This window comes from Orcinus orca, chromosome 1 (genome assembly GCF_937001465.1).
Source record: "Orcinus orca chromosome 1, mOrcOrc1.1, whole genome shotgun sequence".
Lineage (NCBI taxonomy): Eukaryota > Metazoa > Chordata > Mammalia > Artiodactyla > Delphinidae > Orcinus > Orcinus orca.
The window spans coordinates 202455037-202470559 of NC_064559.1; the positions used below are offsets into that span (position 1 = coordinate 202455037).

Here is a 15523-nt window from a genome sequence, read left to right on the forward strand (position 1 = left end):
CTGGCACAGCTACACGAAAGACACACTTGCTACGTGCCTGAACCAGATGCGAGTCAGCGGGTGACAAGGCTGACCAAAGGGCAGGGGCGCTGTGCGCTGTGGGCCTGGAGGCCTCTTCCTCGAGGGTGCAGGGGGTTGGATACAGAGGCTGCCCCTGCACCTTCTCCCCATCCCTGCCCCGAGAACCCCAAAGCCCTCACCCCGAATCCCAGCTGACCTCAAACAGGTTGTCAGGTGGTCATGGCTGGGACAGTTTACCCTTTTATTTTTTACAGAGCGGGAGACAGAGGCGGCCTGTAGATGCTAAATGACTTGGACCCGGGTCGCCTGATTCCACCCTGGGCTGCTCGGGCCTCGCCAGGATCTTGCAGTCCTTTAGGTTTGGAAACCGCTCAGTTGCAGGGGCCTCTCAAACAGGCTCCCTCCCTGCAGGGGACAGACACCGCCCAGCCAGACACTCCTGGGAAACCCACCGACTCACAGCCAGGCGGTGGCAGATGTGGAATGAAACCCCTCCTGATTTTCCTTCCTTGTTACCAGCATTTCCCAAGCCAGGTTTGGTGGAAGGTTTGCCCAGATGTTGCACAGGTCGTCCTCATTACCGTGCGCATCACAGCAGCTAGCGTTTCCGTGCTGCCTACATGTGGAGCACGGTGCCCACTGCCTGACATGGAATAACAAATGGAGTCTCCACGAGACCTCTATGAGATGGGTACTGCTGCAGTTGACACATGAGGAACAAAGGCACAGAGAGGTTCGGCAGCTTGTGCAACAACACACAGCTGGCAAGCAGCAGAGGGAGGACGGAAGCCAGAGCCATTTGTTTACTCCAGAGCACGGGCTCATGCAGTGAGACATGTCTCTGCAGGATTTCTGAGAGTTTCATGTGCCCACAGGCAGTGTACATTCCCAGGAAGAGGACACAGGCTGTCATTTACCCCATGTATCTGATAACAGTGTACTGACCGACTGCTCTGTGCCAGGTACCGTGGGGTACAGCGGTGTGCCGACAGACGTGATCTCTGAAGGCACAATGACAATTCTGCAAGGGGATGGCGTGGGCTGTGCTGAGCCTCAGGGGGGGCCCTTTAAGCACCCAGAAGCTTTTGTTTTTGTAATTTAGTCTTTTTGGACAGAAAAGTTCTAAGATCAGCCATATGAAGCAACGTGTCCTGAATCTGATTTAGCGAGAATGCTAATCAGATTGGGAGCCAGATTTCCAACTCTGCACACATACACGTGGCGTCATGTGCCGACAGGGAGAGGTGTCCTCCGGCCTATTAAGGTGAGTCAGCCTTCCTGTCCACATGCTAAACAAGACCGGGCATTCCCGTGATGATCAGTACACCAAGCACCTGTTATACACCTGACCCCGTGCTAGGCACTGGGGATAGAGCAGTAAAGCAAACAGATCTGGTCTCTAGAACACTGGGGCGTGTGTTCTAGAAGGGGAAGGTAGTTACCTGCATAATACATAAATAAATACAAAATTACAAAGTGTGATTAGCAGGAAGGAAGAAAAACAGGCTACCAGAGCTCAGAACAAGGGACTTGACCGCAGAAACACCGTGTAAACAGTGTGTGTGTGTGTGTGTGTGCGCGTTCGTGTTCTGTGGAACATATGGAACACATTTTGGGATTGGCTTCACTTTACCATGTTGTCCTTTGCTTTACTTATTTGGGGGTGGGAGGGACGGGAAGGAAAAGCAAGCACAGAACGTGTAACTTACTTTACCCCCAGAAAGAAAAGAGACAGGATTTCTAGAAGGGGTCATTTCTGTCTCTGAAGGCCACTCCTCGGGGATGGAGAGGGCATTGTTACCACCTACCCTCACCCCCAAATCTCTCCCGCCGTCTTTGCTGTGCCTGAGTCTCAAGGCAAGTTATACACAAGGGGATTTGGGGAGTTTGCAAATGGGAACAGGACTGGGGTCATCGAGTCTCTGCCTCAGGCCTTTATCTGAACCGTGAACAACAGATCTGGTTACACGGGGTCTCTTACTTGTTCCAGGAAGCTGGTCTGAGAGTTTGGGAACAGCTGAGGAACAGCCTTGCATTTTCATGGGGTCTCCTTGGCTTGCCGCAGATGGTTTTTCAGGTGGAAACAGCCCACCACCTGGAGGAGTGGAAGCAAAGTCGGGGATGATTGTGGTGTGTCTGCCTGGACAAGTCAAGGGGGCCATTTCCAGCAGCGCTGCAGACTCCAAAATGGTGAAGAGGAAAGCTACTTAGAACTGCAAAGCACAGAGTGCCTACTCAAGTCCTTCAGCCCACGAAGGTCTCCTCCATCCCATGTCACAGCTGTGCCATTCACACCTCAGCCCAGGACACTGCCAAGGCTCTTCCAAATCTCTCCAGCCTCTCACACTAGAGCTCCCCCAGCCTCAATTCTTGGGCTGCTTCTCTTTAGCTGTACTCACTTCCTTGGGGAGGCCACCCTCATGGTTTTCAGTATCATGTGTACTCTGAGGACTCCCAAATTTACATTTCCCCCTGGGTCCCTTCCTCTGAACCTCAAACCTGTGTATTCAACTACCCTCCCCATGAGTGTCTAATGGCAGCTCAAGCTTAACACGTCCCCAAACTGAATTTCCAGCACACACGTACCCCACAAACCGGTTCCATCACCTCATCACTGAATGGCAACTCCATCCATCTGCGTGAGGAGGCAGAAACATGTCATCATCCTCGATTTCTCTCTTTCATCCAATCCTCAGCAAATCTTGTGGCTCTGCCCTCAAAACACATCCAGAGTTCCACTGCTACTCACCAGCCCCACTGCTACACTCCAGTCCAACTACCATCATTTCTCACCTGGTTTACTGTGTTCACCTCCTAGTCTATATTTCTATTCTTGGGCCCGTTCAGCCTATTCTTAACACATCAGCCAGAGTGATTCTTTTAAAAGGCAAGTCATACCATATTACTCCGCCCCTCAAAACCCTGCAATGAATCGCACTCACTCAGGATAAAAGCCAAGTCTTCCCAAGGGCTGCAAGTGCCAATATAAATTGGCCCCTCGTTACCTCCCTGACCTCATCTCCTAGTTCTCACCCCGGCCTGGCTCCCCTGAGCACACCACGGATGTGTCGACCTCAGGACCTTTGCACTTGCCATTCCCTCTAAGTGTTTTCATCCCCTGTGTCCACAGGGTTGCTTCCCCTCTCCCTCCCCCACCCCCCCATTTCTCTCTCTCTCTATATATATAGTCCCTTTACAGTCAGGCTACATTTACATGGTAGCCCCCATTTTCACGTTCATAGTCTCTACTCCCCCTTCCCTGTTTTACTTCTCTCCACAGCACTCACCATCTGACATTCCATATAGTTACTTGCTTGTTCATTGTCAGTCTCCCCCCACTAGGATGTGAGGTCCATGAGGGTGGGGAATCGTGTCGGTTTTGCTCACTTGCTACATCCTCCCGGAACAGTGCCTGGCACGTGACGGCAGGCGCTGGTCCCACGTTGAGTGTACGGATGAATAAATGAAGGAAGGAAGGGTCAAGGTCTACAGTCTTTCTTGACTAAATCACACCCAGAATGCATCATCTAGTTATTGTTTTCCACTTATTGTTTCAAGTGGGGCAAGAACTTAAGAAATTTTTAAGAGCGATGTAAATGCAAAATGCTCCTATGTCTTTATGTGAATTTTTCATTGTTTCTCACCCCCACCTAACTGGACAGCAGTTTTTAAGCAAATTACTATAAGCCTTTCTACGCATTCAACTTGTTTTTCGTAAACGACTCTGTTCACATTTCATCAGTTTGGGTATTTAATGAACTCATACACGTACAATAATAAATACTGGCATATTTGTTATTATGTTTATTATAAACATGGTTACGTTAACATTATTATTCAACGTTATTAAAACAGTGTCATAAACAGGTTTGGGAACAAATACAGCTGACTTTTGGCTGCATTTCACTTTACTACAGGGCACCGAAGGGCACGGGTATTCCCTGTGTCACTGGGGGAGTGAGGGGCATCCATGAACATGGCAGGTTGGTTAAACGAAAATCAACTGAGCCTCGACTGTATTTCATTTTATCCACAGTTGGTATTCTAACAACAGTTCAGAAAGATTTCTGGTACCACCCCACCCTCCCAGGCCCCGTCCTCTGCAAAACGCTCTCACGCCAATTATTCCTTAGGCCATGGTGAACACGCGGACTTGATGGTTGGGTGAATGTGTAAATGGGAGACCTCTGTGTTTCCTTCATCAAATGCTTGCGTGTGGCCCTTTGACTCCGTCGGCTGGATCCCATTACGCAGCGGCTCTGACTCATGGGCGCGATGGAGAAACCACCCAGGTGAGTGAGATGCGCCATGAGTCCAGTTTGGGCAACAGCCTTGTTCGGCACAGCCCAGCCAAGTGCGTGTGGCATCGTGAAATCAATCAGCGTTTAGGCTCTAAGGGGGAGGCGTTCCTCATTTTGAGCAAAAATTAAAAAAACACGGAAGGGAAGCCATCCACGGCCATGTATATGGGAGGCTCTACGAGAGAGGACTCCTTAGTAGATGTCAGGAAGTAAAGCTAGAGACAGAGGATGACCCCTATTTTCAGAGCCAAAAACTGGGGGAAAGGATTTAAAAATGTGAAGGAGTATCTGGATTGTCCTACCTCACGAAATTCAGGATGCTCGGTTATAATCGCAGACAGGCTGTGTGTGCACCGGTGTAGACCGGGGCAGGGGGCGGGAGGTGTGGGGATATAATTTCACCAATACCTTTGGTTAACGAGCTGTAGCGCACAATTCCCTTTGACGGGGCTTTCACTACACATTCTTAACCTTGAGGACCGTGCCCCCAGGCAGCAACCCTTTAAGACCAATTGTAATTAACTATCCACCAAATAACCAAGAGTTTTCTTTCAACCTGATTTTAATTGATCATTTACTTATCCAAGTGATGCTCTCTATTCAGCTGCTAACAGTTAATTGCTCCCCAAATACACATTTTAAGCCCTAAAGTCATAAGGTGGGATCAGATGAGAGGTCACTGAAGTGGAGTGGTGGCTTTGGCTCCATTATTCCCAGAGGTTTCTTCCTTTCTTTTTATTCCACAGATACTAAGTACCTACTGTGTGCTAGGTGCTGGGGTAGAGTGAACACACACCAACAGGGCACTGTGCGATAACCAGGCTTGTCCTAGTGAATGACCTAAGGTCATATATTCCCCTCAAAAAGATACACAAAGAGCAACAATGCAAGGCAGGGAACCCTCAAGTCCACCTTGGCTCTGACACTCAGAAGTGACCCTAACTCTTGAGCGACCCTGGCTCATCTGTCACAGCATGGTGATATACAAGCGAAGTGTACTGAGAACTGAAAAAATGTTATGAGTATATGAAAGAGACTGTTAATAAGCAAAGGAAAATAATTTAAAATGAAGACCGGAAGCAAATAAAAATGATGGTATGTGGTGACACCATGTCATTTTTTTTCCCCCTTTATAAGAACCATAAGGGAACTCTGAAGTCTGGGTAAGACTCATTGGAGAAGCTAATAAAAATGAAGATTTCAGAGACCCACTCCCAGAGGTGATGGTTTAGTAGGTCTCAAATTCTTAAGAAGGCTCCCAGGTGGTTTTTTGATGTAGGTGGTCCACTAACATCCTGGGGAGATAATCCAAACTAGGGTCCCTTCACACACCTGGGAACACAGACAGGAAATGTACTTCCTTGGCCTGAAATTAACAATACCTACTGGACCAGCAAACTACTCTCCCCTCTAAGCACCTGCCCAACATGATTCAGGACATCACCTTAATACAACACCTGCTGCTGGCTGGCACCAATGGGCTGTATCTGTAATTTTTTAGTTTTAAGGACATAAGAACGTATCGGAGTCTACATGTCAATTATAGTATCTGACACCAATTTATTTAGGTGCATCCAAAGAGGCTCGTGCGTGAAGGCGAAGTTAACACAGACTTCTCACCAGACTCACTCGTAAAATTCATTCAAAGGAGCCTAAACGTGAATGAAGAAGATACGAGGATAAAACACCTATAAGCTATGCGTTGGCTGTCAGAGAAATTCTAAAAAAGTTCTGGAGGAATACTGTGAACGAAAGGGGAAAATCCAATCCACGAGCAGGTCCAGCAGCCTGGGAGGCAAGTACTGGGATGGAACAAACCTCCAGGCATATCCTTACAGATTTAACCACTTTTGAGCACTTAGCACCAAATAAAATATTCATCCCAAATACAGATTACAGGACAGAGGTATCTGGGAAAGCGAAGCAGGCTATTCTATTTCAGAATTAAGGTGCTTCCCCGGGCGACAAACCTTTGCTGAGGAAGTAACTGTGTGCATCATCACCCAAACTTTCCTTTTGTTCTCTCCACACGTAGAACATTTGCTTTGGGAGCTTAAAGGCAAGCGAGCAGTCTATACATGTGTGTTACACTGAACTCGCCCCTCTCTGCAGTGCACTTTGCTTACAAGGGAGGTCCCCGGGTGTTCTCAGGCCCTAGCGCTTCTTTACTTATGTATCCCATCAATAGGACCCCTCCCTGGCTTCCTAGCTCACAGACGATTATCAGAAGCCTATCAGAAGGCTGCCAGGGAGTACAGACAGTATCCATAAATAATAGATGAAAAAGGAGATGGTGAGAAGTACATCCTTCTCCAAAAATACTTAAGCCACATCTCAAGCTTCTGGATCCTGTATGCCTGAACTCCGAGGGTGTCGCTTCGCCACAACAAAGTATGAACTGACGGTCACCTTGAGCCTTCCAGGAAAGGTGAAATTATGTCCCGTGTACTTTTTAAAAGCAAGGGAAGTAGCAGATACGTTAGACCTCAGACAGCAAACGCCTGTGCAACAGAGCCATTGCCCTTCCCGTGTCCAAGGCGGACCCCGGGCACTCGGCCCGCCCTGTATTCCTGAAGGGGACCCCGCCTGGGAATCCAGCTCACAGCACCCCCAGGCAGCTGCTCCCCTTGCACAAATGGAAACCGACTTGCCAACCATGGCTTGGAAAGACTGCTATGAAAACAGAAAAAAAAAAGAAAAAAGTTCACACCAGGGAACAAGGTTTAATGCTCTGGATGAGTCAGTACCTGGATCTGCTCCCTTCCTAACAAAGCTGGTACGTGAGCACACCGGCCTGGCTGAAACCATTCCCTGTGGTCTCCCAAGAACTTACAAATTGGACTCGACCAGGAAGGACCAAGACCTGTGTTCACCTCCAGCATGTTTTGATTCCTTCGGATTAGCCGGTGCTTCCCCGGGCAACTACGTACTAACAGGCCACGTCTCCCCGCTCCTTAAAGGTGGTGAACCAGGCATGAACTCACTCCCAGATCTGTGGGTGAGGGGCAGGAGAGACTCCCAATTCAGAAATGGAGCCAGACTGCTGGACTCATTTCCGGGCTCCCCTTTTCCTAGCTATGACCTCAAGCCAATTCCTTAACCTCTGTGCTGCACTTTCCCCATATGTAAAATGGGAGAACATGGAAGTATTTTATTTCATAGGGCTGCTGCAATGATTAAATGGGGCAGTATGTGTAAAGCCCTGAAAACTGTGGCTAGTAAGCGCTTTAAAACATCAGTGACCATTCTTATACGATTATTTCAATGAACCGGGGTCCCTTGTTTAAGTGGTCATGGTTTCACAGAGCTAAGGAAGTGTCTTCTTCTGAACCTAGCTTTAAAAATTTATATCTTGACTCTGAAATTCAAAACCAAGGGAAATAAAGTTATATGGAAAGACGGCAGAATAATCATCATCTCTTTTTCTCGTTGTGATTTGAAAAATGATCTCCTGTTCTATGGCTCATTCTCATCTGATGGGAGAAGGAGAGCGCTATGGTGGGCATATGAACAGCACAGGCCTGGCTGAAACACAGCAAAGGGCCCTGGGGTCACTGGCAGCAGAACCAGGACTTGGGGATGCTTGAGCTCCTCCTCTCTGGGCGGAGGCAAGAGACGATGAAGGAAGGTTCCGGCCACTGTCATCTGTGCGACCACGAAATCTCATACGTGGCAAAAGTCAGCTCTGAGCAGCAGACGTAACTGTCAATCAGATTCACGCTGAGGCTCAGGAAGACGCCTCTCAATAGGAACAGCAGCACATCCTAGGGCAGGCATGGCTGCAGTCTTCACAACCGTCCTTCCTGGTCAGATAGACTGTTATTGCCATTTACAGAAAGGAAAGCCGTGGCTCAGAAAGGTTAAGTAACTTGCCCAACATTACAAAGCTAATAAGTGGTAGAGCCAGGATTCAAGTATTTTATTCAGCAAGTTACTTACTGAGCGGCTACTACATGGCAGGCACTGTGGGAGATGTTGGAAATGCAGCAGTGAACGAAACAAAGTTCCCGCCCAGGGAGAACTTTCATTCTAGGAGGGGGACATTTAATAAACCTCCCTAACAAGTCGAGAACAGAACGTACGGATGAGTGAAGTCCCTCCAAGAACAGGAGAGCAGAGTGAGGAGATGCAGAGGGACGAACAAGGGCAGTCCTTCCGATCGGATGGTCGGGATAGACAGGTAATCAGCGGCTCCGGGTGTAGGGCCCATCAGTGCCCTTACCTACATCCCAATGCCTGAAATGAAGTCACAGCAAAACCCTGAGGGGTTCGCAGGAGGCCAGGCACCCTCAGGTGCCCCAGGCTCATTCACTTTGCCTGGGACCAGACGGAGGGCTAAGACCATCCTGGAAGCCTTTGGGAGTGTTTCTAAAATTCTGAAAAAAGCTCTATTCTCCCCAAAGACAGTAACCACCATTCTCTAAAACTAACATAAACCGAGGTTTGTCATTTTCCATGAAGGAATCTTTTTTTTCCTTCTGGGCCTCTGAACACATGAGCAGTTTCTTCTGCAGCCTCTTCCAGAAGTTCCTCAGCGATCACCACCGTCCATGCTCTGGCTCTTTCCACCGGGGACGGTTACCACACCCTGTCGGTTTCCTCAGCGGGGCCTCCCCGGCGCTATCACTGTGAGACTCGAGCCCCGGTCACTAGACAGTGGTCACTGATCGTCACCACACCGCCACCACAGTCGTCATCTCCTGAGTTCTCACTGGGAATACACGTGCCCTCCTCTAGCCCGACCGCTCACATAACCAGAAGCCTGGGGCCCAGCCAGCAGCGTGCCCCACCCCTCAGTGATAAACGTTCGGAAGCCAGGGCATTAAAACTCAGGTGGCTAGGAGTTCGAGGCCAGTGTTTGTTCCCAGTAGGCTACCCAGCCTCTCTACAGCAGAACCCCGTCGTGGGTGATGACATCAGCACTGATCACTTGGGGGACGCGGTAATGGCGTCAAACCCAAGGGCACGGTGAATTAGGTTGCTTCACATGGCAGCCAAGAGCATGGCTCTGGAGGCGGACGGCCGGGTTTGGGGTCCCCATTTACAGCTGTGGGACATAATGCAGGTGCCGTGGCCTCTCTCAGACTCGGTCAATTTGTCTGTACATGGGGACAACTGCTCTCCCTCAAGTGGTGGGAGAGCTCCCGAGGAGTTAGTGCCCGACGGGTAGGAACAGCCAGGAGCACCCTCAGCTCCTCCATGGTGGCCAGCTACACCCCAAGGTCCTCTGAACACCCTCGTACACAGGACAGAGTCCATCAGATCTACAGACCAACACCTTCATGATCCAGGCTGATCATTAAAGATGTTTTCTGAATGGCTGACCGACTGAATCACTACAGGAGAATGTCCCTGAACTCACAGGTCCAATAATAGCTTGGAAATAGAAGCCATCTGAAAATGTGCCTCAACTCGAGCTGGGCTGGCAAGGATTGGATGTGATTATAAAAAGCAAGTGAGAAGAGAATGTTACTGCAAGGAAAATCAAATCCATATGAGTTTTAAATAACTTCATTCCAATAGAGAGTATTAAAATGTTGTGTTTTTGGCAAGTATTAAATACTAAAACAAATGCAATTTTAAACTGAAATTCTACTTTAACTTAAAAAATTAAAACTGCCACAATTGTATCCTAAGGCCTAAATCCCCTTCTATTATTAACTTACCTGCGAAACAAATTGTAGGTCTTTTAAAAAACGTTTTCTACTTAAAATTTATATCTAGATTTCATGGTAAGACTCAGCAGTCATCCAAGCAGAACTCCGTATTAATGCAGTAGGCTCCTATCTACACACTGATATGGAAATGTTCTCAGCTTAAATACGTTCTGATTCAGGACCTAAACCGATACTTTAAATTCTGCCTGTAGCTTTCTGTCATGACTGAAGTTAACACCCCACTGAGTAACTCGGGGCGCGCCTCTCAAGGAATCTTCAAAACCGTCCGTTGTCTGGCTTCCTGCTGTGGATTATAAGCTGGACACGGGAAGGCACACTTAGGCACAAACTTCTTCCATTAAAGGCTTATGTTCTCTGAACCACCCACCTGAATTTCAGCTCGCTTTCTATAAGAGACAGTGGAAAAGGAATCCAGCTGGTCCAAGTGAGGCAGAAAACAGAAGCTCATACAAATCCTATCACCCCAATGGTTCGGCAAGTTTACTCTAGTAAGTGTATCCAAGCCCCTTTTAATGGCTCATGACTGAATGTAACTTTTGCAACGGCTAATAATTTAACGCAGCATCACGATGGTTTTTCCAATTCTTATTCTTCATCCAGAAAGTAAATAAAACCTACACGCACCCTCCAGGCTCTAATCCTATACTTTACAAGCAACTTCACTTTTGGCAGAAACCTAACCTTCCATTCTGCACGCAATGGACTATGTGCCAAGGTGGCAGGGCAAGCCCCGACAGACTTTGGTTTTGGCCCAACAGGTCAAGGTTCTTAAGTCACATCTGAGGATACTCCTGGCGACCAACACTTCCAGAATCAAAGCATATTATTATCATGCGCTTGATTTCTATTAAACAGCGTTTTGTTGACTAATCAGACTGGTCTACAAAGCCAGTTGAACCTGAAAGGTCTATGATGGAGGTAGAAGCATGTCCCACAGTAAAAAGAGTGAACTAGACGTGAACGTTCCCAGGCAGCTCCACACTAATCAACAGTCCTGCTGTATCAGGAAGAAGCCTTACAGAGAAGGGATGATTCTACTTGTTCACCAATGCCGGGAAAGCCCTCACTAGAGAAGATATCAAGGCCTGTATCCTACATCGAGAGGAAATGAAGCTTTCAAAAAAGAAACTACAAAAAAGATCAATAGGACGGTACAGCTTGGAGGCAGTTCAAATCCCAGCCTTCCACTCGAGAACTGTGTGACCTCTGAACAAAACTCGTTTCCCCCCGGGTCTGTTTCCCCATCTGTAAATGATACCAGCCTCAGGGGGTTGTCATCAAGTTTGAAAAACGCTTTGCTCAGTACCTCCCACACAGAAAGCACCCGAAGGCTATGTCAGGTTCCCCCCAGAGCTTAACAGATCGTTTCAACACCTCTTGGAGAGGAAGCAGCACGAGGGAGGGCAGTGGGAGAACCAAAGGGCCCGGTGTGGCCTGGGCCGGGTGGAGCAGGGGTCCAGGTGGGCCCTTGGGCGGTACCAAACAGGACTCCAGGCATCTGACGGAAGGGATCGGCCAATGAGCAGCTCCACATTTTCCCTACATCACACCCACTCGAACCTCAAGTTTTGTTCCTCTCAACTTTTTTTTTTTTTTTTTGATATTTTAGTCTGTAAAGAGTTTCAGTGGTAATTTGGATGTCACCCTTCTCACCAATCTGGATCTTCTTCTTTCTTTTAATCCTAGAGCAGGGCGACTGTAAATGTCGAGGCACTTGAGGCTCAAATGAGAACACTCAAGTCCTTCAGCAATTAAGAGCTACACACATTCGTTATGATTATCCCACATGAATTCTGAAGTTCTTCCGTGTGCAATGAAGTTACCTGGGGTGGGTGTGGGGATACTTTAGGTGTCCAAAAAAATGACAGAGATGGCAAACCGTTTTCCTTAACCATCGGCCTGGTTTTTGGACTACTTTATACGTGGCCTTTATATCCGAGTTACCCTTTTCCTCACCCCCCCCCCCGTACTTAAAGGATATAAGCCAATCGATTCAAAGTGAGGCCTGATATCAAATCAAAATCGACAAGAAATCAAATATCGAATGCATTAAGATATAATTTTAGAAGAGTCGCTTTAACGTAAGTATTAAACGTCAGCAGTTATCTAGATATCTGCCCTCAAATATTAAGGTAGAAGCACCTTCTTGACCACCCAGACTTGGGAGAACTGTGACAGAGTGAGGGAGGTTTTGGATATGAAGTGTTTAAAAAAAAAAAAGGCACCACGCAAATATAAGCTTCACAAAGGCTGGGATTCTGGTCCACTGATGTAACCTAATCACCTCAGTAGGTGCTCGATAAATTAATGTGATTTTGTAAAACATTTTGCTAGAAAGTACCTGTAACATCCAAATTAAAACAGCCAGCCTAGAGACACTGACAGATCTTTCAAAGTGTTAGCTGCAGGGACACAAGGCTTTAGTTACGAGCTTTCTAAATTTTTCAAAATGTTTAACTCTGTGAAGAGTAAAGCAACCAAACTGGGGCAGCTCATTCCTGTCGAGAGGGAGCTGACCACCTGCTTGGGGACTCCTCAACTGAGTATGTGGGTGCTGCCACATCCAGGCCCTGCTGTAAGAACGGGGGTGACACAACAGACCTCACCCTGCTCTTTCAGACCCGAGGAAATGTCAGCGTCCGCAGCCTGGGAAGAAGGCTTCCGGCTAGAAGGAAAACTCGGGACCACCTTGTCCACTCCCCACTTTGGGCAGACCAGGAACTAACAACCTTGAGGCAAAATACCTACCCGAGGCTAAGCCAGCGAGGCAGGGACGGAGGAGGAGCTTGTTAGAGCCCTGGAGGGACAGGTGTCCCTGGTTCCCAGAGCAGCGCCCTTTCCAGCTCATAGCGTCCGGCTCCTCCCCGGGTGCTGTGCGTGCCCAGCGCTCAGTTTCTAGAACATTTATACAGCTAACGCTGAGAGCCGCTCCGTACCTCTGCCTCTTCCTCCCATACACCTGCCCACAACCCTTCTGGGGTTTCCTAAGGTAGGAATCCGTAAGCCACAAGTGTGAACACATCTCGCTGAGGGAGGCTGACCGCACCTTCAGCTTCACCACCGTTCCGAGCAGGAAGGGCACAGGCGGAGAAAAAAAATGAGGACAAGTGGTCCCACGTAGGACTTTATGAATAAACTGCTTGTTTCAGCCATTTTTAATCTTTAAGAACACAAACAAACAAACAGCAATTCCATATCAACCTAATACAAATGTTACAACAACTTTGTTTCATTCTTCAGGGGAGCCATAAATATAAAAACCTCCAGACCAGAGCGAACTGGTCACAAGCACAGAGGAAACTGACACCCCATACAGGAAATTATTTCACTCTTACCAAAGTAAGTTCTCCACGCACTTCTTAGCACCACCGTCCAACTGCACGTCTACTCTCTAGGCGGTATGGAAGCGATGTGAATTCACAAATATTCAATCAATGCCAAACAGAAACAAGTGGGAAGAGGTCGGCCGTGGGGCTCGACAACTGCACTTTAGAGATGCAGCCTGTGAGCACCCCTCCCACACGCACCTTCATTTTCCCCCTTAACTGCTCCCAATGATGTACAAAATACAGTCCTTCCACAGCTTTTAGAAAGTTTTTTATTGGTTACAATGATATAAAATGCATCATTTGAATTCCCCCGTCAGTAAGTGCTTGCTAGCAACAGCATAAGAAAACTTTCTGTACATCTGACAAGCTCAAATGATTTATTTCATGCTGGAAGGGGAAAAATAGCAAACACCACTCTTAACTTGTCTGTCTATAATTAACCTCTCTCTCTCTCTCAAGGCTACGTTGGTTAAAATCAACGGACAACCCCTTTTGTATGTCAATTTGTAAATTTTAATGTTTTCATTAGAATAGTCTTTTATATCACTCTGCAACAAGAAACAATAAAATTACTAACAGCAAACTTCAATACAAGAACACTCTCCAGATTAACAACTCAAACAAAATGTAAAATGTAAATCACATATAATACAATTGAAGCGTCCAAAACAATTTAAATAATTTTAAATATTTTATTTTTAAACTGCTACAAATGCTTTATACAATATTTCAACATAAAGTCCCCATAACAGAAGTGTAACAAAATGGGAATGATAGTGAAAGGGTTAAAGTGGCACAAATTCACCAAACAAGTATTAAACTACAAATTTTAAGAGGTAGATTACTTTTAAAGTTGAGAACAACAACAACAACAAAAAAAAACAACACGAATAAAACTTAGCCATTGTCCACCAACTCCGTCATTAATTAGAGGGCAGGCATATAATAATGCGTGGAGAAATGACACTTGTATACTCAGAAATAGGCCAATCCGTTGGGCTGTTTAAATCTCTATATTAGAGACTGATGTGTAAAACCTGATAAGTGAATTCATTTACCCTTAGGTGTAGACATACATCTATACAGGCCTGTGATGTATCCTGGGCACTGATAATATTGCTACCGTCTCCGATAATACAACAGTTATAAATTAGTGCCAGATAATAATCTGAGAGGATAATGTCCATTTGGATATATAAACATGACACTGGAAGAGGCATAAAAAAGAGTCCATATCCAATCTGGTTTCCTCTCCATTATGCTGGCAATCGGCTTGTGATAAAACAACAACAACAGCAACAACAAAAAGAAACAGGCTAAGAAAGAAGCTAAATGCCTCTGTCTACAATTCATTTAAAGGAAAGGCATCAAGAGCTGGTGTGACCAAAACATTATAAAACGAGTGCATCAGAATCCGTCATCCCTGAAATCTACAACAAACTACTGATAAAACAGAGAACTTGCTTTGCAAGATTAGGTTCAACTCATTCCTTTCTCTGCTCTGTGCCAAAAGCCAGGGCCATGCTCAGGTCTGAGTTACCAGTCCTGTGATGAGGGGCCAGGTCAGCTAGCCTGTCCTATAGCGCCCTCCTCTGTGCATCTTAATCGCCTGTGAGCCCAGCACGTGTGTTGGGCGCCAGCGAAGAAGCGGATGCCTGACTCTAACCAGGGCAACAAGAAGCCCACTCACTGGCAATCGGCTGTGTGTTAGGGTTTCTGAGTCAGCTTCAACTGGTCTTGCAAGCTTGGTAGATTTCGTATGCTTTGCCGTAGTGCTTATCCTAAGTTGAGCATGCATTATCTTTATTTAGTCAATTAAGGTTTGTTTTGTTTGGGGGGCTTTTCTACAGGAAGTTCCTAGAAAATAAGAAAACTGAAGATAAACGACAACATAACACAACCTTGTATGAACTGACCACGGTAAAGAAAAGGTGGGAAGACCATGGGACGAATGTTAAGACAGCAACAGGATGACTCGGAAGGTGTGTGGGAACGTGGGTGTCCCGCGCAAAAGAGACATGCTGAGAGGGACGCAGACAGTCTCCCTGGAGTGATGTGGTGGAGATGGTATGGGAGAAATCAGCACCATTTTGGTTTTTTTAGCCCATTTCACGGTAAATGGAAAAGCTTGGTCTGGAATTTCGTTCTGCTTCTCCATCACTTATTTACGTGTCCTTAACTGGCTGCAATGGGA

General features: G+C 46.9%; 1 protein-coding gene across 10 annotated transcripts in view; it reads right to left on the reverse strand.

Moving 5' to 3' along the window:
- PRDM2 (PR/SET domain 2) overlaps positions 1-15523 on the reverse strand; it is a 117032-nt gene that overhangs the window by 16091 nt on the left and 85418 nt on the right. For 2 of the 10 annotated variants that reach the window (XR_007470855.1, XM_033432994.2), the window contains exon 8: positions 13122-15512. The exons of 7 other annotated variants lie outside the window; for them this stretch is intronic. Coding sequence is in view for 1 of the 3 variants with exons in the window: in XM_033432994.2 (XP_033288885.1) it covers positions 15491-15512 (22 nt within the window). In the remaining 2 variants the exon portion in view is untranslated. Of the gene's footprint in view, positions 1-2002; positions 2117-13121; positions 15513-15523 lie in introns of those variants that run through there. One more of the 10 variants, XR_007470854.1, reaches the window with a different exon arrangement.